Source organism: Panthera onca, chromosome A1 (assembly GCF_046562875.1).
Source record: "Panthera onca isolate mPanOnc1 chromosome A1, mPanOnc1 haplotype 2, whole genome shotgun sequence".
Classification (NCBI taxonomy): Eukaryota; Metazoa; Chordata; class Mammalia; order Carnivora; family Felidae; genus Panthera; species Panthera onca.
In genome coordinates, this window is record NC_138339.1 from 113,362,118 (window position 1) to 113,386,564 (window position 24,447).

At 37.9% G+C, this 24,447-nt stretch overlaps 1 protein-coding gene across 1 annotated transcript in view; it reads right to left on the reverse strand.

Moving 5' to 3' along the window:
• The window catches only part of LOC144617365 (uncharacterized), a 91,340-nt gene that overhangs the window by 35,124 nt on the left and 31,769 nt on the right, over positions 1–24,447 (reverse strand). Inside the window, exons 3-4 of the mRNA XM_081795622.1 lie at positions 22,069–22,106; positions 18,586–18,621 (exon numbers count right to left, since the gene is read on the reverse strand). Coding sequence (XP_081651748.1) covers positions 18,586–18,621; positions 22,069–22,106 — 74 coding nt within the window. The remainder of the gene's footprint in view (positions 1–18,585; positions 18,622–22,068; positions 22,107–24,447) is intronic.

Consider the following 24,447-nt stretch of genomic DNA (forward strand, 5'->3'; position numbering starts at 1 on the left):
GGCCAAGACCTATTTTTAAACTGAACTGAAGTTTTTAATTATTGAATGTAACTGGAATCTTTTTAGTAAGAGTGTCTTGGAAAGCTCTTCCATCCAGTCATGGGGAACAATGGTTTTAACATCGTCAACAATGAGGAGCAATGAGAAAGCACAAAGTTGCTTTCAGGCTTGTATACTACTGAGACCAACTAACAAAATAAAAACCAACCAGAATTGTAGTAGCAATTAGAATAACAACAATAATAAGTCCATGTAAATTCTTCACCTACCACATATTCTTCCTCATCCTTTTGTCCGGTCTCTTCACCAACTCATGTGGGCTTTGAGTTTCATTTTTGTCCTTAGTCTCTCTCTTCTTGTTAGGTGTTAGAATCTGCTGAGCCACATAGATTTTTCTCTTTTATCACCACTCAGACTAGTTTGTTTCTGCTAAATCCATACTAATGTTTGAATGGCAGGAAGGAGAAAGTGTTTTTAGGTGAGGGGCTAATCCATGAAATTGGAAAACTAGACTGGGTCTTTATTTTGAAGGGACACACCTCTCATGCTAATAAGTTCATACTTTCCCCCCCTCTTTTGCAGATACAGGGAGATATCGAAGGATTTTAATCTGAGTGGTGACATATTATATTTTGGGGTTTTCATCTTTAATTATTTTTGGCAGGAAGTGTGGGGAATAGATTGAACAAGGAAGAAACTAGAGATAGGGAAATCAATTAAGAGGTAACCCTGAGATAAATAACCTATAAAGTTAGTGGAAGAAAAATTAAAATTCTCCAATGACCGATCTAAAGGCAGGTACTGAAGTGCAGTAAGCATGGAAACACTGAAAGATCAGACTAATAAATCAAGCTGGATAATCATCTGAAAATAAAGACTTTGATGGCAAATGCAAACTGTGCATTGATTGAAAAATTAGGACTATGGACCTTCTAACTATCACAAATTTTATTTTCATGCATTATCCTGGAGTCTTGGATTGTAAATTTCAAGATTTTCTGTCTCATGGACTTAATTGTATGGATCTTCTTGCAAGGTTAAGAAAAGGAAAACAGCTTCCTGTCTCCTAAACATCTGCCGTCCTTAGACAAAAAGGAAATTGTCTTCCCCTCTCTCCCTTCAAGCACATCTTACATTTAAATGACAAATCCATTTTTTATAAGTAGGTTTATTATTATTATTAAGCAAAATGGTATTTGTATTTCACTTCCAGTCCCATCTGGAATGAGTCTTCTATTTTACATTAGCTTTAACTTTGGTCTTATTATTTTCACAAACATTTTTAAAACTTCTTTGAAAATAACATTAAATGCTTTGGGGCATTAGCCAAATTCAATTCCCTGAGAAACATCAAAAGAAAAGCTGGCGTTACTGAGAACAATTTTCCATTGTAATATACCAAAGTAACAATGAAATTTTTGTTAGAGAAAAGACATGATAATATTCAGTGCCAATTTACATACCCTATTTCTCCTGTAATTAATGTGCCACACATTCCTGCCTCTGTCCTTAAGAACCATCTGGTCACACACTTGACCCCTTTTCACCTTGTTTCTCTAGTCACAAATACAGGATAATTCAGCCTACACCTATTTTATTTTGGACATCCTCCATCTTTTTATCCTTTTTTAAAAAATTATTTACTGTTTATTTATTTTTGAAAGAAACAGGGACAGAGCATGAGTGTGGGAGGAACAGAGGGAAATACAGAATCGGAATCAGGCTCCAGATTCTGATCTGTCAGCACAGAGCCCGATGCAGGGTTTGAACCCACAAACTGCGAGATCATGACCCCAGCCAAAGTTGGATGCTTAACAGACTGAGCCACCCAGGTGCCCCAATCCTTTTTAAATCTTCATATTTATTATCAGTTTTTATTAGGATGATTCCCTTGTAAATACAGGGAATAATTCAAATAGTAATACAAATAGCAGCCATTTATGGAAAGCCTCCCATATGCCAGGTATCACAGTCAGGATTTTCTTACATTATGTCCATTTATTTGCACAAGTCCAGGATAGAGAAATACTATTTCCATTCTACAAATGATAAAACAAACTCAAAGAGGTTAAGTGATCTGTCTGAAGTCATACAAATGATGAATGAGTTTGAAAAACCAGAAAACCTTCTGAGAGTTAAGAACAGGAATCAGCGGGGGAAAGAGGGGCACCAGGTAACATAGGCACTGGGATTCCACTCAGGAATATTGGGAGGAAGTGCTGTTTACCTGCTACCTTCCAGCTTTGAAATTATAAAACACTAATTAGCTCTAGATGAAAAGCTTTTGACTGGGCCTTGGAAACACTAAATCCCCTTCCTGACACTGACTCATGTTGTGTCCTATGCTAGTCACATAACCTTGTTGAACCTCATTTTCTTCACTTGCAAAATGGAAATAATAATATGTATGGCACAGAGGTGGTGTGGAGTTTAATTAGCGTTTCTAAGGTACTTTGAGATGATCAGATGAAAGGTGTACTTTACATTTACAACATTAATTATTATTTTTATTGTACATAATCATTTGAAAATACAAGAAGCTCCTGGATGTTATTTTGCCATAACATATATTATAACCCAAGACTCTTTCTGAAATCTGTGCTCTTATGGTTAATATGACCTGCTCATTCATAGATAATTCCCAAAGAAATCAACTTGGGAACAATATGCAAAATAGGGTAACTAACAGAAATAAGGAAAAGTATATCAGGTAAGTATTGGTTTGACCAATTAGAGCAGACACACCTAACTGTTGAAATCAACACAACAGTCATAGGGATAACTGAAGGAAACAAAGATATAGCTTGATTGCAAAACAATATAATGGTGCCTCTATTTGAAGTGTGCTTTTATTGTTAGGAACCCAAAGCAATTTACCAATATTATCTCCATAAGAAGGAGAGCAAAGGGAATCCACTTTAAATATAGATGAATGGAGACTTAGTGACTAAGTGGTTTGCCCAAGGTCACTGAGTCCATTGCTAACAGCAGGGTTTAAGCTGTCCTCTTCCTTGATGAGGTCAAAGAGTTTGAGGTGGAGCTGAAAACTGAACTCAGATGTTTTGTATCTAATAACTTGGTAATGTTACCTCTCTTCAAACAAATGGGTATAGTCTGAAGATAAAGGCATCTTTAAAAAGAATCCTCTGCAATATCGAAATAAAACCTCTTGGTGATTAGAGGCTCTAGCAAGGTTGAATAGGTCTATCCTAGATTAACAGTACCTGGGAAAGCATGTTTCTTATTCCATTGTTTAATTGCTGTGATTTCTGTTTCCAGTAGTAATGGTAAATATTCCAAAGGGATGTTATTTCTTATCCTGCATTTTCCATCAGTAGGGAAGAAAATAGCCTCCTACAGAGAAGGTGATTAGGTCTTCAAAACTTGTTCAATAGATTATTTACTTCATGTCAGGAAATTTTCAAAATATTTGACTCCAGCCTAAGTCTCAGGAAGCACTAGAATGTATTCATCTCCAATAAATCAGGCCTTAAAACTCTCTTTCCTCATATCTTTACTTTTTGGCATCCTAAACATCCTTAATATAATTCTCATTCAAACTTACAAGTTACAGAATGCGAGAGAAATCCCACTGATAATTGACTTGGATGTCTTACAATATCCAGGACAACTCAAGTACCAAAAAATCACCAAAAATGTCATTACCAGGTTTTATTTTATGTCAACTTGAGTGGGGTTATTAGCAGAAATCTATGTGATTAGGATCCATCATGAAATAACACATTGATGATATTTCTGCAAATTGAGCACGTATTTCTCATTGATATTCTGTTTTTAAGTTTAAGAAATTTCTCCTTCTTTCTCTCTCTCTCTTGATAAAGGCATACTGAGTTAGAGCCTCTCATCAGGTTCTGTACTGACAGCATGGAGCCTACTTGGGAGTCTCTCTCCTCGTTCTGGATCTCCCTCACTCATGCACTCCCTTTCTCTCTCTCTCTGAAAAATAAATAATAAAAAAGTAAACTGAGGGGCACCTGGGTTGCTCATTCAATTAAATGTCCGGCGTTGGCTAAGGTCATGATCTCACAGTTCATGAGTTTGAGCCCCATCAGCACAGAGTCCCCTTCAGATCTTCTGTCCCTCTCTCTCTGCCCCTCCTTCACTCTCTGTCTCTATTTCAAAACTAAATGAAAACATGTAAAAAAAATGAACTTAAAAAACAAAACAAACAACAAAGGATTAAAACAAGCAGAAAGTACCAACTTACTGAAAACTCGCCAGAAGCACAATGTATGAAAAACTTCCCTGATAAGACCAAACAAACTTATTTGAGAAAAAGGTGAGATGATGAAAAATTTGATCAAGTCTAAGAAATTATCACATTAGGGACGTTTACACATTTGCAAGTTGATACAAATAAAAACTCGTAAAATTCCTTCTGTTTAATTCATTATGACTTACTTGGTATTTATTATTGAATGCATCTGTAAATATAATTGTGTTGAGTGGCACTGTCTTTAAACAAATCAGTTCTGAACTTTTGAATCATTTTCTTTTTGTGTGTGGCATCGAGATCCCAAATGGTGGTTGCATTACATCTAGAACAGTTTTGCAGAGCAATTCTACCTGTTTGGATGTCTCTGACTCACTCCACTGAGGTTCACAGGATTCTGATTAATTAGTGGGGCAAGTTTCTACCCTGCATTATTTATCACACAATCTCCAGCTTCAAGACTTGTATCAACTCCCTGAGCCAAACAATACGACATACGGCAACTTGTGAAGACTTCTTTTCACATAAACTTAGCTTCAAAATAACCAACACCCACACTAGTCTGCAACGGTTAGTCTTCTAACGCCCAGACACAACATCAAACTGTGCAGTGATGATATAACCAAGAGCTAATAATCCAATAGCTTGATTTCCCAAGAGATAAGTAGAAAGTATGCTTGAGTGACTTTGATTTTACCAATAATATTTCAGAACCTAGATAAGATATTATGCATTAAGCTTTTTAAAAATGTCTCTATAAATAAATAATCTTGGTCAAAAGAATAAGTTATAATAATTGCCAAACACTCAGAATCTTCCTTCTGTCTGCCAGTTAGCATTGCTTTGGGTTTTTCTTTGACAATCCAGAAGACTGATATCACCAAATGGGAGTGAGGATGTGGAACAACAGGTATTCTTTGCTGGTGGGAATAAAAAATGGAACAGCCACTTTGGAATTTTGGCAGTTTCCTATAAAACTAAACATATCTTCCCATGTGATCCAGCAATCATGCTCCTTGGTATTTACCCAATGATGCTGAAAACTATGTCTGCACAAAACCCAGCACACAGATGTTTACAACAGTTTTATTTATAGTTACCAAAACTTGGAAGCAACCAAGCTGTCCTTGAGTAGGTGAATGTATAAATAAACTGTGCTATATCCAGATAATGAAGTATTATTCATTGCTAAAAAGAAACTATAAAGCCATGAAAAGGAGAAAACTGGAACGCATATTACTAAGTGAAAGAGGCCACTTACATGGTAATGAATGGTAAATATATGGCATTCCGAGAACACAAACTATGGGGACTGTAAAAAGATCAGTAACTTCCAGAGGTTGGGAGTGAAAGGAGGGATGAGTAGGCAGAGTAAAGAGGATTTTAGGGCAGTGAAAATACTCTATATAATACCATATTGATAGATACACGTCAATATACATTTCTACAAACCCAAAGAATGTACAACACCAACAGTGAACCCTAAGCTAAACTATAGACTTTGGTGATGAGATGTGTCAGTGCAGGTTCATCCATTGTAACAAGCATCCCTCTGGGAGAGGATGTTGATAATGGGAGAGGCTATGCGTATGGGGGGGGGGGGGCAAAGGATGCATATCAAAAATAGATCTTTCTCCCAATTTGCTCTGCATCTAAAATTGCTCGAAAAAAAAATTATTTAAACACATACACACATGCATGCCTCTTACCCTGTTTAAGTTGAGTTAGAGAATCTGTGGTTGACAGCAGCATATAAAGGACAAAAATCAGCCTACATTTATGAGAAACCCCAAAATACCATACTAGATAGAATCAGCATGAGCTTCCATTCCAGAGGAATAATGACGTCTCTGTTGATAAAATCTTATTGGAAACATGATGTTCTGTTTTATTTACCTGTCTTAAAAAGGTACTCGTGTTGATTTTGGAAATGGGATACAGGTACCCTAATATAATTTTAAGGGTCCTCATGCAAACAAGGTCTTGTACATAATCTGTTCTACCTGCAAAATGTTGCATGAACTGCTTCTAGAGCTGCAGCTAAGATATTTAAAAGTTCTGAGTAAAAACATCTTTCCTGAAACGTGATGAAAGCCTACCACATTGTCAGGAGAGGAGTCAAGGCTACAGTTGGAATGTATTGCATTGAAGAACAATGACTGAATTACATGCAGTTGAACAGCAGCAAGCTCTCCCAGAGACATATCCTTGGCTTCCATGCTTTTTGATTCAATACAGCCTCCCAGGTATCTTGGATAAAGCTGCGTAAACTTCATCCTCAATGTTCCTTTCATTTCTTTAATTTTCAAACATGAGTAGGGCCAGAGCCACAAGATGACAGCCTCTTTACTTATAAATGTCCTCCCCCCTGGTTCAGAAGATCACACTCAGCTCTACACTAATTCAGCAACTGAAAAGGCAAGTAAACGAATCCTAGGCCGATCTCACCCAACTCCCTGCAAAGCTGCTTTGGCTCAGCTGGGTGTCCAGTGGACTGAGTCATGTAATTACCCCATGGGAAACAGAGAATGGGACTGCATTTAAATGCCATGGACTGATCCCATAAGCTCCATTATTTATTTAATAAAACATGGTTGTGCTTGTTTGGTGTTTGTATTTTTTTAATAGTGATCAAAATTTTAAGAACTCTAATTTTCCACAAATGCATCTTCATCATACAGAAAGTATAATTAATTGGTTTAGTCAAAGAAGCCTCTTGCCTCCCACTCTGCTGTTTCAGACCATGAAGACATTTAAATTTTTTTAGGTTTTATTCTCTCAGCAGACATTAACTGGGACTTTTGTGGTCTCCTACAAAGAAAGAACAAAAGTAAACATTGACCATTCTATCACTTGTACTCAATGAAAGATCCCAATATGAAGGTCTCTTGTGACTGTCCATTCAGGTTTATGAAATATTGCATATAAATCATTCCATCTAAAGTACTGTAAGGTTTTTTCCAAGCGTCATTGCTGCACATGTCCATGACTTAGTGCTATGTGGGCAGGAGCTTTCACTCTCTGAGGACTTCTTGGCTCAGATATTAAATCACGATCAGGCACACAGCCTGGGTGACATTTTCCTCTTCTTAATTCCCACATAAAACTCCCACTGAAGTGATGGGGAAGACTCATGTGTGTGGGAAGCTGACTGGGTATTCACACAGATTCCTAACTAGCAAAGAGGAGTTGCATTTTGTCTGCTCACAATGCATTAAGGCATGTCATAATCTCCCCTCCTGGCATCAACAATCCAATTTCAGTTCAGAAATTAGAATGGCTAAGTATTGCACATGCTTCAGAATACAGGCATATAGCCTCTGTTAAAAACATTTGGCTTTTCTAGGATTTAACAGCACAACTCTATTAATGTGAACCAAGCTCAATATGGCAAAATCCCACGCAGCTTGAAAACTCAGCGTTAGGAGTTGAAGTCAGCCTGCCCAGCTGACAAGTGACTCAATACTGAAGTTTAATTGTCTTTGCTGTTTGCCAGTAACTGTAAGCCAGTACTTATCTTGGCCTCACTGCGCTGGTTCACCAGCATTTTTCAGTTGGGAAAGTAACTACATGAACTACAGTGGTTGTGCTAGTTGAAAATAGGTGTATTATCATTGGCATTTTGGACAAGCCTTTGGCATTTCATTGTGCTGGCAAAGTACATGACAGCATTACATTGTGTATCAAGAGATCAGCCAAGGTGATGAAATGTTGGCTCTCCTCCAAAATTTCAAGAGGTTTACACCCAGTATCGGCTAGGAAGGCATTTGTTCACACATAGGTTGACACTCTCAGCTTAGAAAAGCCTGGGAACTTACCTTCTTTCACTCACTCATCCACTTTCACACATTTACAAATATAAAACTTGATGTCTAAAACTCATAGTGCCTCTAACAGAAACACAAATCACGAGGTAAACTCATAACTCAAGATTAGTGATTTATATGACTGAATAAGATTCAACATTTGAATTGTGAGTCACGAAACATTGGAGATTTTACAAGAAAATGTATTTTCAGTTAAGCTTTCAAATTTTTTTATGTTCTTAATATTGTAGAATAAATAAAATCTACAAGTAGCCACCAAAACTTATTTCAATCTTTCCACCAGCCCTTTCTCTACACAACCTGTCCCCCACCCAACCACTTATAAGTGAAAGAATGACCATGTGTTTTACCTCCCTTATTTTTCTCTCTTCCCAAGAACTAACTATGTGAACAGGGAAGTAAACCAAAAGTGAATGGGAGGAGCCATAAGATAACTGATCACCTGAATAATCAAGAGCAAGCAGTCCTTCTCAGAAGGAAGGAGCTTCACTGTGGTGGATGAGGAGGATGCTATGTTCTTGTTCTACACAATGCTTCTTGATTAGAAGGGACTCTTCTATGAAACAAGCCTTATAACCCATAAATGTTATAGTATGGGGGATGGGAGACTACTTAAAGCCATCAATGACCTTGGGCTCTTTGGGACTCAGTTTCCTCATGGGTAAAAAATTTGGTTTAATTATTTTTAAGGATCTTAATATACCTGGATTCTATATTATAACCTTTGGACTGCCATTTATACAATGACTTCACTATTCTACTTTACTGGAAGAATGAGGGAATGAAATTCTCTCATTTTTCTCTTTGATTTTCTACCATTGTAAAAATGTAGTATTGGCACATCCAATGGTAGAACAAAGATGGTGCTTATGCCTCTCTATGCTGCCTTCAGAAAGGGAAATGCACTTTCATCCCAGTCTTTCCACACTATTGAGCTCTCTTATAGCTTTACAAATATGGAGAGATGTATAAGCCATTACTAAGAAATGACTGGACAGCACTGTCATTCTCTGTCACTCCAGTTTTTTGCACCTTTTAAGATGCCATTGCCCTATAGAAACAATTATACATTATGGTTGAGGTATTTTTCTGCTAGGAAGGGACCCAAGAAGATAATTTTTCATCTTTACCAATCTAGAAGTGCCTTGATGTTCTTTGCCCTGTTCCAGGTTCATAAACACAAAAATGGTTCTCTATTAAAGGAGAGAATCTCCTCCTCACCCCAACCTCAGCCCCAAGAACAAACAATTGATGACCACTTCACTTTACTTTTCAAAGAAGTCTCCTTTAATTTTATGTTAAATTTATTTATAGTGCCATCAAACAACAGCCATCTGAAGCCTTTGAAGTCCTAATGGACTTTCTTATCTCCAATCACCAAAGCCTTTGCATTTTTCAGAATAAATCCTATCTGCAATAAGGAAAGAAAATTCATTGCAGGAAACCATTATTGTAAAGGAGTAGAATCCTTTAGAATAAGGTACCAATTGACGTAGGTCAAAGGATCTCAGAACTGCAATTGCAATTATTTGTTTACACAAGCACTATGCCTTTAACTCTTGCCAGCTCATTCTGTGGCCAAATAAAAACAAGCTTTTAACAACCCATGTTGATTCATGGTCAGTGTCCTGGACCTGCAGGCTTTGCTTCTTCCTTGACCCTCACAACCAACACTGGTCTTGCATTCTCCTGACTCAAGGACTCTTAATTCATTTAGGAATTTTGGCTCCAGACACTTATTCCTTGGATAGTGTCATTCTCTGACACTAACTCTCAGCCTTCACTTCTAGACACAACTGGACACTCAAATTTAAGCTTCATTCTACTTCAGATCACTAGGAAAGGGGCTTTCCTAATCTAACTCCAGCCCCAGAGCTTATACCAATGACAGATCCTTTGTTTTGTGCTTTGGCAATATCTGACTGTGCCTTCTGCCAGGTCAGGGGTGGGGGGTGTTGGCCTCTGTGCAAGAGTCCACAGGCTCTGAGATCTATCAGCCCATAGAGGCTATAGCTGGAGTTGGACTCAATCTATGGACTCAATACAACATGGCAGAGACAAGAGTGTAGTCTGGCTGAAGATTTATGAACCAGTTCTGTCAACTCACCTACTGTGCATTTGGCCTAGTCAAAAAAGAAAAGAAAGCTATTCCAAAGGTAAATAGATTCATATCTGCTCCTTTACTACATATTTACCAGTCCCCAAAACCACCCCCTATTAGTGGTTCTCAGCTTTCATTACACATTGGAATCTACAGAGCTTTAAAAATTACTGAGGCCCACCCCCACCTACAGATTCTCATTTAATTTGTTTGGGAAGCAGCTCAGATACAGGAATATTTAAATGCCCAACTCTAGAATTCAAGGCTTATCAACATTTAGTTGAATAAGATTCACCTGGTAGTCTTGTTAAAATTCGTAGTTCTGTACAGTAGTGAAGCCTGAGATTCTGCATTTCTAATAAGCTTCCAAATGTTGCTAACCCTGTTGGTTCATGAACAGCAGTTTGAGCAGCAAGATGGAAACTAACATCTAATGCCTTAGAAAAAAACTCACCGTATTTGCTAAGTTGATTTTTCCACCTGCATTTGGTTGACTTCTCACAACAAAAGCCAGTGAAGACCAACTTTCTCCATTTCCCTCCGCAGTTTTATAAGCTAAGTTCACAGAACACATAAGTTGCAATATTTAGGTCCATCCTGTCCATAATTACTGTTACCTACCCATCCTTCTCCCTGAAAGCCATCCCAACTGCTCCACACAACATTCGGCTGAAAGTATCCATAGTAGCAAATCCCCTCACTGCTTTTATACAAACAGAAAGTCCACCAAAGCCACATGGAAATAAACCACACTAAATACCTATTGTGCAAAGGACTACAGAAAAATGCAAAAGAATATAAGACCTCATCACTGCCCATCCTTCTCAGCTACTAACAAGGCTTTTATTAAAAAAAAAAAAAGCCTATAATTCAGAGCAGAAGTGTTCAGAGTCAAATGAGTGGTACGGAAAGGAAGTGAGAGGTGAGAAGAGAGGTGAAAAATCTCCCAGGAGGCAGGGTAATTGGGGACAGGGTAGGGGAGCATAGGGAATCTTCAAACAAAAGAATTTCTACCACTCAAGACAGGAAGCAAGCAAGTGGGGAGGATCCCATAACCATGGCAGAGAGGATTAAACCAGCCCTACAAAAGGACAGAAGTGGAAGAACCAAGACTGAGATCAACGATATTGAGAAAGCCACTTCCATAGGACTACAAGGAAGTCTTTCCACTAAAAGAAGAACCAAAATTTACTAAATTCTAATATATTGAAGCCTACATTTCTTTAGGGCTGGTACTTGCAACGTGCTGTCATGTTAAGGAATAAAGGGACACCACAGACACTCATAACTTTTAAGTCTACAAAGATCAGAGTTTGGTCTAATAATAGTAATACCTAGTAGATATTATGTACTTTGTATGTGTCAGGCACTGTTCAAATGGCTTTAGGTACAAAGACATATTTAATCCTCACTACGATGTTAAAATAGAGGTTATTATCATCATCACTAGAACACAACCTACATAAAAATGGGGGTTTTCGAATTTTGTTTATTACTGCAATTCCCAGTATCAAAACAGTGATTTAATCATCAAAACCTGATTCTGCTATTGAGAATGGGAACACAGAGAAATTAAATGACATTTATAAAGTCAAAGAGTCAGTAAGCAGCAGAGAGGGGACTCCCACTCAGGTGGCTTAGCTCTGGTACCTATGGCATTCCATCAGGCAACATGGTTTCCAGTTTAAGAAGAGATCTGAAGAGAAATATCTAAAAACAAGTTTCTGTAGCCAATGTAAAAGAAATTACTGCCTATGTTTTCTTCTAGGATCCTTATGGTTTTAGGTCTCACATTTAGGTCTTTAATCCATTTTGAGTTTAATTTTGTGTATGGTGTATAAAAGTAGTCCACTTTCAGTTTCATTCTTTTGCTTCCCCAATACCATGTATTGAGGAGGCAGTCTTTTCTCCTTTGCATATTCTTTCCTCCTTTATCATAGATTTATTGACCATATAATCATGCATTTATTTATGGACTCTCTCTTCTGTTCCACTGACCTGTGTGTTTATTTGTGCCAGTGCCATATAGGTTTGATTACTATAGCTTTGTAGTATAGTCTAAAATCTAGGATTGTGATACCTCCAGATTTGTTCTTCATTCTAAAGACTTCTCTGGCTATATTAAGTCTTTTGGGATACCACAAAAATTTAAGGATTATTCGTTCTAGTTCTGTGAAAAATGTTGTTGTTATTTTGATAGAGATTGCACTAAATCTGTAGATTGCTTTGGGTAGTATGGACATTTTAACAATATTGGGCTGTAGAAACATTTTCCTAGCTATGTCTCCCAAAGCAAGGGAAATACAGTAAAACCTTGGTTTGTGAGTGTAATTCATTCCAGAAACATGCTTGTAATCCAAAGCACTTGTACATCAAAGCGAATTTCCCCACAAGAAATAATGGAAACTCAGATGATTCATTCCACAACCCAAAAATATTCATATAAAAGTGATTACAATACTGTAATATGATACAAAATAATAAATAAAATATAAAATATAAAGAAAAATAAACAAGTTAACTTACACTTACCTTTGAAAACCTTTGTGGCTCATGTGAGGGACACAAGAGAGATGAGGGTTACTGTGTAGAACAACTTTCACTATTACTAATGGAGTCATTGCTGTCTACTGGCTCAATGGAATCTTTTTCTTTTTGAGCAACTTTAATAAGGAACCTATCCAATGACACATGCTTTTGCCTCCTTTTGAGGATTTCATGGAAATGTGAACTCGCATTGTCATTAAACAGATTCATCGCTCACACTGCTACAGCCTTATTTGGTGGTGCTTTTCTACAAAATTTTGCACCGTTTCCCTTTTTACACATCTCTCTAATCTCATATGAAGGGAGAGATTCCTCCGACTTTTTCTCCTCCTCCTCTACAGATGAGATACAGACAGAATCTTCTTATAAATTCTTTCAGTTTCAGCCATTCACATACTTCATCATACTTTTCAATGATTTCCTTCTTAACTTCCACCATAATCATCTCCTTCCTCTTACCTCCTTTCTTTTCAACCTTTTCTGCATGGAGGCCATTGTGTACACTCACACAGATGTTGACTACAGTATAGTATTAATAAGCTCTTGTCATATACTGTATTTAATGAGACTGGCAATAAGGCAGCAGAGGAAAGGGTCTATATCTGCAGGCAGCCTGACCTAGAATGAAGCAAAGCATTCCTAAGCTTACACTTGTATGAAAAAGCAAAGGACTTCCATAGGTGCTTTGAAGTGACAAAAAGTACACTAGTACCAGTTGTGGGCACCTTCCAACATTCTGAAAAATCATGGATTTCTGCCAAATACCACAGCCTGAGACATGCAACTCATATTGCAAGACAATGCTTATTTAACAATTAAAAATCTATTGGAAATGTTTGCTCATCTTGCAGTACACGTGCAAAACAAGTTACTCGCAATCTAAGGTTTTACTGTTAGAGCAAAATTAAACTATTGAGACTACACCAAAATAAAAAGTTTTTGCACACTAAAGGAAAGCATCAACAAAATGACAAGCAACTTATGGAATGAGAGAAGATATTTGCAAATTATCTATTCAATAAGGAGTTAATATCCAAAATACATAAAGAACTTATATACCTCAACACCAAAAACACCACAATAATCCAATTAAAAAATGGGCAGAGGACCTGAAGAGACATTTTTCCAAAGAAGACATATAGATGGCCAATAGACACATGAAGAGACGCTCAACATCATAAATCATCAGGGATATACAAATCAAAAGCACAGTGAGATGGCACCTAACATCTGTCAGAATAGCTAGGATCAAAAGGGCGAGAAATAATTAGTATTGCCAAGGATATGGAGAAAAAGGAACCCTTGTGCACCACTGGTGGAAAGTTAAATTAGTACAACAACTGTGGAAAATACTATGGAGGTTCCTCAAAAAATTAAAAATAGAACTACCATATGATCCATTAATTCCACTACTGGGTATTTACTTATAGCAAATAAAAGCACTAAATCAAAAAGATGTATGCAGCATTATTTTTATTGCACTATTTTTATTGCAGCATTATTGACAATGGCCAAGATATGAAAGTAACCCAAGTGTCTACAGATTGATGAATGGATAAAGAAGATGTGGTATATGTATGTATGTATGTAAGTGTGTACACACACACACACACACACACATATATATATTTACAGTAGAATATTACTGAGTCATAAAAAATGAGATCTTGACATTTGCAACAACAAAGATATACCTAGAATATATAATGCTAAGTGAAATAAGCCAAACAAAGAAAGACAAATATCATATAATTTCACTCATATGTGGAATTTTAAAAAATAAATAAATAAAGGAGGAAAGGCACAACAACAAAGACAGACTCTTAAATACAGAGAACAAACTGATGGTTGCCAGGGGGGGGGCAGAGGTGAAATAGAAAAATGGAAAAAGGGAGTTAAGAATGTAACTATCATGAGGAGTGCTGAGCAATGTATAGAATTGTTGAATCACTACATTGTACACCCGAAACTAATATAATGCTGTGTGCTAATTATATTTCAATTAAAAATACACATACTTTTAAAGAAATAAATAAAAATTTTTAAAAAGTAAATAAAGGGACACGTGGGTGGCCCAGTTGTTTGAGCATCCAACTCTTGATTTTGGCTCAGAGTGTGATCCCAGGGTCATTGGATCCCAGGGTCATTGGTCATTGGGCTCCACACTGAGCATGGAACCTGCTTAAGATTCTCTCTATCTGCCCATCTCCCCCATGAGCAGTCTCTGTCTCTAAAAAAAAATTAAAAAGTAAAAAATAAATAAAAGGAGATATTTTGGAATTCATCATCTTTACCATGTTAAATCTAATTCTTTCCTCCACAGATATAGCTATAATTAATTCAACAACAAAAATTCAGTGTGAATTGAGTGTGCAGACCTGGGTCTAGACCAGAAAGAGCACTGTCCTTTTGCAAACTGAAGTTTTCATTCTTGTAATGACACGGAGTGTAAGTGTAAGTAATCACCTGAAGGTAAGCAAGGTTCACCAAGCATCCAAATCACACAGCTAATACCTGACTTAGAGGGCTTGAATTCAAGTCCTCAGATTCCAAGTCTAGTAATTTTTCATCCTAAACTTGTCTCTTAAGATATAAATCTCTCTCTCTCTCTCTCTCTCTCTCTCTCTCTCTCTCTCTCTCATTCCTGATTACTTGCTTCTTTACTTAAAACTATTACTAAGATACTTCATTTTTTTTCCTTCATCTCTGAATATACATTTTTTGATGTAGGGACACAGAAAGTCCATAGCCCAAAGGCCCCAAAGCCTGGGCTGGAAGGCTGAAATAAAAACAAAAAGTAAGAAAATGAGATGGTGGCCCCATAGCATGATAACTGAGGCCCATCTAATAAGAGCAAGAATTCTTCTTGCAAGATCTGGGCAGGTTTTTCAGGTAACATGTCTAAGGATGCTTTCATAACACTAAAGTGGGAACATGTGTGGCTGCCTTCTTCTTAGGGCCTCTGCTCATCCTGGATGCTCTTCAGTTCCTTGTCTTCCTGCATCAGACCTACTCCCAAGCAAGCTTCATCTCTTTAATGGAGACTCTCCTGAACTACCACAATCACTCCTTCCTTTGTACATGCACAACATCCCATCTCATATTTATATTTATAAGATACCTATAATATTTTATTTCTCTTAAACTGCTACATGTTTGTCTCTGTCTAGAAGACTACCAGTTTCCTACAGTTAGAAACTATATCTCAATCATCTTTCCACCCTTTATGACTAGCCTTTAGCTATTCTTGGGTGTTCTTCCAGAGGTGATAGTTTTCAGTGGCTTATTTGTTCACCAGTTTCCAAATACACATATAGGCTACTTGTCCAGAATTGAAAAGAACAGAGAAGATACACTATAACAACAGTAAAGAGTCTGTATCTGTGATCAACCTGGAGGATTAGAACAGAAACATTCACAGGCAGCAGCATAAGTGAACATTGGTCACTGGTGAAGAAAGTGATAGAGAGATCAACAGTAATCACTCCTGGCATTCATATAGCCCTTTTATTATCCAAAATTCTTTCACATATTTTATTTTCTTTTATCTTTAAAATAATGATATAGTGTAGGGAAAGTACTTATCTACATTTTACAGAGGGTAAAACTGAGATATAGTGAGATTGAATGACTTATCTATCGTCTATCTATAATCAAGTAAGAACTCAAATTGAATCTCTTGACTCTAGCCCTATGTCCTTATACTACAACATGAATGATATTATTTTGGGTTTATTTATGTATTTAATATATATGATATATGAAATGCACCATACTCATTCTGGTCCTTGAATACACAGAAATAAAAGAAAATTTATAACCCTCAAGAAATTTATAGTCCAAGTTAAAATATAAGCAGGTAACTGCATAATTACACATCAGTGTATTAGGTGTTAATGTTATGGACTAAATGTTTTGTCTCCCCAATACCCAGAACAATTCACATGTTAAAACCTAATCCTCAGGGTGCCTGGGTGGCTCAGTCGGTTCAGCATCCCACTTCTGCTCAGGTCATGAGTTTGAGTTCAACTCATGACTCGAACTCATTAAGTTCATAGGTTTGAGCTCAGCATTGGGCTCTGTGCTCATAGCTTGGATCCTGGAGCCTGCTTCGGATTCTGTGTCCCTCTCTCTCTCTCCCCCTCCTCCACTCACTCTCTCTCTCTGTTTCTCAAAAATAAATGTTAAAAAATTTTTTTTAACTTCTCAACAAAACAAAACAAAACACAAAAACAAAAACAAACCCTAATCCCCAACATGATGGTACTTGAAGATGTAGCCTCTGGGTGGTGACTAGGTCATAAGAGTAGAGCCTTCATGAATGAGATTAGTGCCCTTATAAAAGAGACCCAAGAAGGCTCCCTCTCCTCTTCAGCCATGTGAGGACACAGGAAGAAGACAGCCATCTATGGACCAGGAAGTTGGTCCTCATCAGACAACAAATTAGCTGGTGCCTTGATCTTGGACTTCCCAGCCTCCAGAAATGAATTTCTGTTGTTTATAAGTCCCCCTCCCCAAACCCCGCAGTCTCTGGTATTCTGTTACACCAGCCAAACAGACTAATAGAGTTAATAGAGTTAACATAGAAGCATGTTAAAAACATCAAGGTGACTCAAAGGATCATTTAACCAGCCAGGAAGTTTGTTAGGCAAGTAGCCTTGAGGTTGAGGGTGGTGAGAAAAGAAAAAAAAAAGCTACCCTGAGAAGCCAATGCTTATAGGACAGGTCTCAGTTAGCTAAGAAAAGAATTAAAAGTAGGTAAAAGAGCATTTGGGACAGAAAAGGCAGAATGTACAAAGGCAGAGCCATGTAAAGAGATGGCACAATCCTTCTGAAAGTTTCTTCCATAAGTTCCTCAAATTGCCACTTCCCTAAAAGGATTAGCTCTCATGTCTAGATCCCTTTTCAATAGAGGACTTATTGCCCCCACTGCTTGGAGAGCTGTCAGGTACCTGTTAGCTGTCAGCCCCTTCAAGAATTGCCTGGGGGATGCCTGGTGGTTCAGTCTGTTGAGCATCCAACTTCAGCTTGTGTCATGATCTCAGGGTTCATAGATTCGAGCCCTATATCAGGCTTTGCGTTGACAGCATGGAATCTGCTTCAGTTTATCTGTCTCCTGCTCTCTCTCTCTGCCCCTCCCCCCCTCTCTGCCCCTCCCCCTCTCATATTCTCTCTCAAAAATAAATAAACTTTTTTAAAAAATTGCCTCCACTGGAGAGTTTTCATCCAAGGTAATGCCCTTTCCCTAGACCTATATCCAATGCTTGATCAACGCAGGAGTACAAATATCTGATCATCTTGGCCAAGCTCAAGACATTTATGAAGGGTCATTTCGGCCTACAGGCTCTCTCTGGTGTTGGCTGAGGCTGTATTTGAGCCCTCATTTCAGTTTCTAATTAAAAACAGATCTTCCATGCCAAGATTAGGACCCGGGCTAGGAGAGAATAGGACCTTCACACAGATACTTTAGATAAGTATCTAAAGTAGAGATCAACAAAAATCCTAAATCCTTAGATCCCTGACAGCCTATAAGGCTGAAAAAGTGCACCCCCACCATCAACAGCTAACACACTCTACTTTTGCAAGAAGAAAATGCAGAGGTCTCCCTCTGAAAGATAATGTTTGCTTCTTTCAGGATATATCCCTATCTCCCAATCAGGTCACTTGACCAATAGCTAAGTTAACTTTCAGCATAACCAAGCCAAGGACATACTGGGTCCATAAGAGAAGAAAGACAGTATACTTTCTAAACCTGCAGGATTTAGAATCTTAGCAAGGACCTCAAGAGATAGTGCAAAGTCACTTCTCTGCACCTAGCCATCTACTTTGTGGAGAAAGAGAAGCGACACAAGATGCGAATACATATATAGACTCACGAGTAGTGGCAATTGGCTTGGTGGGCTGATCAGGGCCTGGAAAGAAAAAAAATAAGAAAATCGGGGACAAGGAAATTCAGGGTACAGGCATGTGAATGAACATATGGAAGTGGACACAAATTACAAAAACCTTTGTATAATTTTATCAAGCCCACCAAATAGCATCCAACATAGAATAGGTACTAAATAACCACATAGATAGAGCATTGAAATATCCTTCCAAAGGCGCAGATGAAATTTCAACTCAGGACCAATGATTTACTAGGATGGGGTATCATCTTCCAAGGTTAGTATATTCTTTGAATGAAAGAATATGGGTCATATTCCCAAACGATAAATATATGAATCTAGGAACTAAGGCATGGAAACAAAAGTTGTCCTCTCATCTTTCCCAGTTCCATGCTTGAATCATTTGTGTGCCCTTTCTATACAACTCTGGGCTCTATGCATTTAAAGATGCTTGTTCTTAAAGGGAGAATACTTGATCCAAAGAATAGAGTATAATCCCATTGTATTATAAATGTTTACTATAGCCTTGGCAGTCAGTCTCCATGTGCCTAGGAACCAGTTGGCAAGAGGAGGAGTAATCGTTTGGGCAGAGTAACTGACCAATCATCAGGTAGTAGCGTTGCTATCCACTTGGTGGTCCACTTGAGCACCTCTTGGTCCTCCCCTTCCCAGTTATTATGGCAAATGGGCAAGTGCAGAAATCTTGTTTTGAGAAGGGCAGGGTGAATGGGGGCTGAGACTACTTAAGCGTGAGGGTATGGGTTACGCCATCAGGTAAACAACTGAGGCCAACAGAAATGCAAGGTGAGAGTGAGGAAAACAGAGAATCAATAGTAGGAGGCATTAAGTGTAAGTTGTGATACTGAGGCCAGCTATAGCATTGGACTATAGTTTGTCTCACTAACATGCTGTTCACACTTTAACCCAGGAAGAGAAGTCAACAGAATCTTAAAGAGCTGCTTCCTAAATGTAATATTGAAATGTGAATCTGAATGGAGCAGGGGGGCAGGCTTTTGTGATCACTGTGCACCATCCAGATGTTCCTTTCTTCCTGTTCCAGCTACTTAGAATTCAGCCAGCAGACATCTAAGCTGTCAGCTCCTCAGGGTTGTCTCAGCTACAGAGAGCCCTCTCAACCATGGGATGCCCTTGCTAAGGATGCCCACATCCGATGACTTATTGATGTGGTAATATTGAGGCCTGCCATCTTACCCCAACTCAGGGCAACTGTGAGGGGCCATTCTACTTCCAGACATCCCTGTGGAATTGACTAAGATTTGTTTTGTGTCTCAGCTGAGCATATCCTTCTTTCCAATTCTGTTGCTTTTTCCAGCCCTCCAGAGGTGCTATCCCAAGAACACTCTATAATAATATTCTATCCTCAAAATTCCATTTCAGAATTTCTCAGTGTAACCCAACCAGCAACAGATGAGAACATCTAGAAAAAGAAATAATTCTGAGCCATTTGTGTACTGGGAAAAGAAAATACTTTTTATTTCTGAAAGCACTATGGTAGTAAGGTATTAAGGATCCAAGAATAGAGTTATTTAATGGAACTAGGGAGGGAGTGAAGCTGCCCAAACTTTGTGTTCCTCTACAGTAGATGTTCTGTCAAGATACAGGGGATAAGGAATGGCATGGGGGTAGTAGGAAAGAGAAAAATTCGTCATGTGACCAGCCTTGTATGTTTTGTAGATCTATTGATTATTCTCATGAAGAAGGATGCCCTACAACTCAAGTCTCTGGGTTTCTGCCCAACCAAGATTTGGCAAAAGGCTCTTACTTGGAATACAGAAGAGGCTACCTTGGGTCAGCTCCAAAGTGAGGCCTGCTATTTAGATAGAAATGACATAAGTATGTCCTCTTTTCCCTACTGATAGGTCTCAGAGCAATTGACCCAAGAGGCCCCAGAGACTCAGAGAATCACAAGATCATGAATAAGCAAGTGCAGGAAAGAGTGCAGCTACCGGTGCCTTAAAAGATATTGCAAATAGCCAAATTTCCAGCCCAAATGACCATAACTTTGGCAGACAAATCGAATTCTGAGGGCAGAAGGAAATCTTCAAATGTTTATGTAATTTTGTACAGGGGAAGAGATTGCTGGGTCTAGGAAGGGTGGGGCCCCCCAGGCTAGCTGCCACACTCCAGTGATTACTCTGAGCCTTAATACTTTGGAAATTCACCTTTAAAATTTCTTGTCTGAGTTTTAAGGCACAATAGGCAATTCATTCATTTCCTCCCAGAGGACCTGACACATGTGACTATCTCCTGAGAAAAGCAATTATCACCTCAAGGTGGTCTGCCTGAAACACTCTTCTTTAACACTGATTTAGAGGAAGTGAGCCCATGTGACTGCCTCAGGAGGCTAATCACAAGACTGGGAAACAAGGCACTGTGAACAATTTTTACAATATGCTTCTCAGTGAAGCACACACACAACTTAAAACCCAGCAAATATTTTCATAAATTCTCTCACTTTCATTTATTATTTTCATTATAATTTCTAGGTCAATAGAGTTTCTATCATTTTGTGATGATCATATTTAAACTCATTTCTTTGAGAGTTGAAATTATAATTACTTTCTATTATATATATACCGCACAGCTATTCATACTCAGGTGGCTCCTAGAAAACAACGTATTCTCAATTTGCAAGATAGTATCTTTAGAAGCTATATTGGTGTTTAAAAGGGACATTGAAATGGTGGACCAGGGATTGGGAGAATATGGTTCAGAGTGTTTTTCTCTAGAGGCACATTTCTGCCCATCCTCTTTTCATATGATTCTAGTCCAGAGCTGCCTCCTTCACAAAGTACTCTACACCAACCCAGTCAACCCTCTAGTGTATCTGTGGCTCAGGACACTTGTTCTTTCTTTTGTCATAGTACTTAGTATAGACTGCCTCTCTGTAGGTGTCTCCCCACTCCCTCAAAGACAACTACCGTTCTTCTATGTCTTATATATATTCGACTTAGAGTGACTTTCATATATTAATTATTGTATATGTTTTGTTGAAATGAATCAAAACAATGTAATTGTGTTATATAAATAGTTCCTCCAAAAGGTAGAAGAATGCAAAATAGGGAGACATATTACCCTTTGTTTGTACTCAGGATTACTGTCTACTCACTAGTTGTAAGCAATTGGCCATAACTATAATTTTTTATCTCAAAATTGAATGCTTGTCTTCCATCTATGTTTTTTAATAGAGACAACACGAAAGATGAAGGTGATAATGTTTGTGAGATGTTCTAAGGTCCTTTTATAAAACTCTTCAGATATTATTTCTTTATTGGGAATAAAAATCAGTTTCTCCTGAAGGAATTCACATCCACAGAAGCAAATGAAAATGTGAGGTTATGGGGGAGTTTATATGTTGGTGATAAATCAAATAAGGCTGAACTATATACTGTGCTAAGAAAATATTAAAGGCCAGATAAGCCAAGAGATTAGATAAAGAAATGTGTTGCATACCTGTGTAGGTGGGAAGCACACCAACAGCAAAGGGCAACCTAGTGGAGAACAGGAAAGCAGTGGTGAATGCCATGTTACAGAACAAAGAGAAGCATTCAAATTAAGAAATAAATAATCATGGAAACGAAAAATGCACAAGGTGAGCCAAGAACAATTCCAAGGAAGCTGAGTTGTAGGTCAAGCATCCAGGTTGGGATAACAAGGAAACAAACTCTGAGAGAGGAGGAAGAAGTAGAGAGAGGCTTAGGTAAATATTAGTCAACTCAGGAGAGTGAGATCTGACCATGGAAGATAAAAGCTGCTGTTCATCTATTCACCTGCCGAGTTCACTCCAACAAGGTCGCAATATGGAAATCTTTTCAGACAAGTCAACTGCACCCAGCCATTGCAAACAATGCTAAGTCTTAGCAAGAGACAAGTAAATACCATTCAGCTGTCTTTGGGCAAAGGCATACAAAGCTACTGGTGATTTTTATGAAAACCAAAATTTATGTTTTCAGTGGTAGAGATAGAAAAAAAAAAAGTGCCTTAACTTGAATTTGAATCCTAGCTAATTACGCTATACGAGAGACACAAACCCATGCATGAAGACACTTTCTGCAGGATGTTATCATTCTATTGTTTTGTAATTTTCATCTAATGGTATGAATCCATTCTTTCCTCCTGCATCTCACTGCAAATCATTCTTCCTCTTATCAGTCTGCACCTCAATCACAAATGAGGCTCAAACAGCAGGAGTCCTCAAGACCTCTCCAAATCCCAGCTTGTTGCTGTTCTCTTGGGCATCAGAAGCAGAAGCACCTGGAAGACAGCAGCTAAGGACAAGAAAGAGATGCAGAGGTTAAGACCCCCGAAGGCCCAGGGGCACCTGGATGGCTTAGTTGGGTGAACATCTGACTTTGGCTCAGGTCAAGATCTAACAGTGTGAGTTTGAGCCCCACATCAGGCTCTGTGCTGACAGCTCATAGTCTGGAGTTTGCTTCAGATTCTGTGGTTCCCTCTCTCCGCTCTTCCGCTGCTTGTGTGTGTGTGTGTGTGTGTGTGTGTGTGTGTGTGTGTGTGTGTTTTCTCTCTTTCTCAAAGAATAAATAAACACACACACAAAAATCCTTGGAGGCCCCAATTCTTCCCATTTTAAACTGCTGAGATCTATAAAGAGATAATAATTTTCCATTGCACCAAAGTTCATGATAATAAATTGGTGATTACAGAGAAGATCAAAACTAATGACTTTCAACTCCAGGTTCTACATTCTCCTTAGTCAACTCCTGGGCCTAATAGGAATATCTCTCACAGAAATGAGAGCATGATGAGACTTAATATCAGGGAATAAGCTAAACCCATTGTTGACACATTAGTGTTATATAAGTCTAAAGACAATAAACTACGTCTACTTTCCAAAATGGTAGTGTCACTGTGCCTTTATATTTTTGTCCAGATTTTTGTTCCATAGTTATCTGGAACAAAGATCATAACAAGTAAGGTGATTCACAGACTTATAATGATTTCATTTTATTTGATATGTTTGATTGCTAAGTGCTTAAATTAATTGGTATAAAGTTTTTTAAAAAACCGAAAAGGTAAAGAAAAAGAATGGCAAAGAACAGACTGAGATTTGTTATTTCATGTTCTACACAGTATATAAAACTGATTTTACTTCCTCTTCTCAGATCTAACATCCAGATGGTCCTGAGTTAAAAATCTTAAGCATGTTAATCACACCATACATCAAAGAAACAATTATTCAATATTACAGGGCTCCTTCCCACTGACTCAGCAAGCTAATTACCATCACCTATCTCACTACGCAGCTACTACCAGGTTGAAGGCATAAGTGATTAAAGAGCAAAGCATCCAAAAAGTTGACCACCAATGATTTCACTATCTGGAAATATGCCATATGAAAAGATTTCAAATGGCATAAGCTTTCTGATCCAATTTCAACAGGTAATAATGAGCAATTTTGGATAAAGTTGTGTTTCTTAATTTCCCATGTACCTCAAAAGAGACAGCTTTATTATTTTTCCCTTTTTTTTTTAGATTTTAGTTTTTTGACTGCTTGAGATTGGAATGGAGTTCTCTCTTAAAAGTCATATCCTATTCTTTATTAAGGAAGCCTAATTACTGCTCCAATCTTTGGATTTAGAAAATTTAGGGATTGATGAAAAACAAAATCTTGCCACTTATAAAGTCTCACTATGAATCTGATTCTGTTGGGCACAAGTACATTCAAAAAAATACCATTAGCACATAGAATAAAGTTTAGTTTTAGCCAACGGATTAGTTTATTTGAGAGTAATTAAACTGCCATAAAGTACAAAAACAGGAAAGAAATACTTGGGGTATTGATTTAATCTTAGAATTCACTCTCTACAGTGA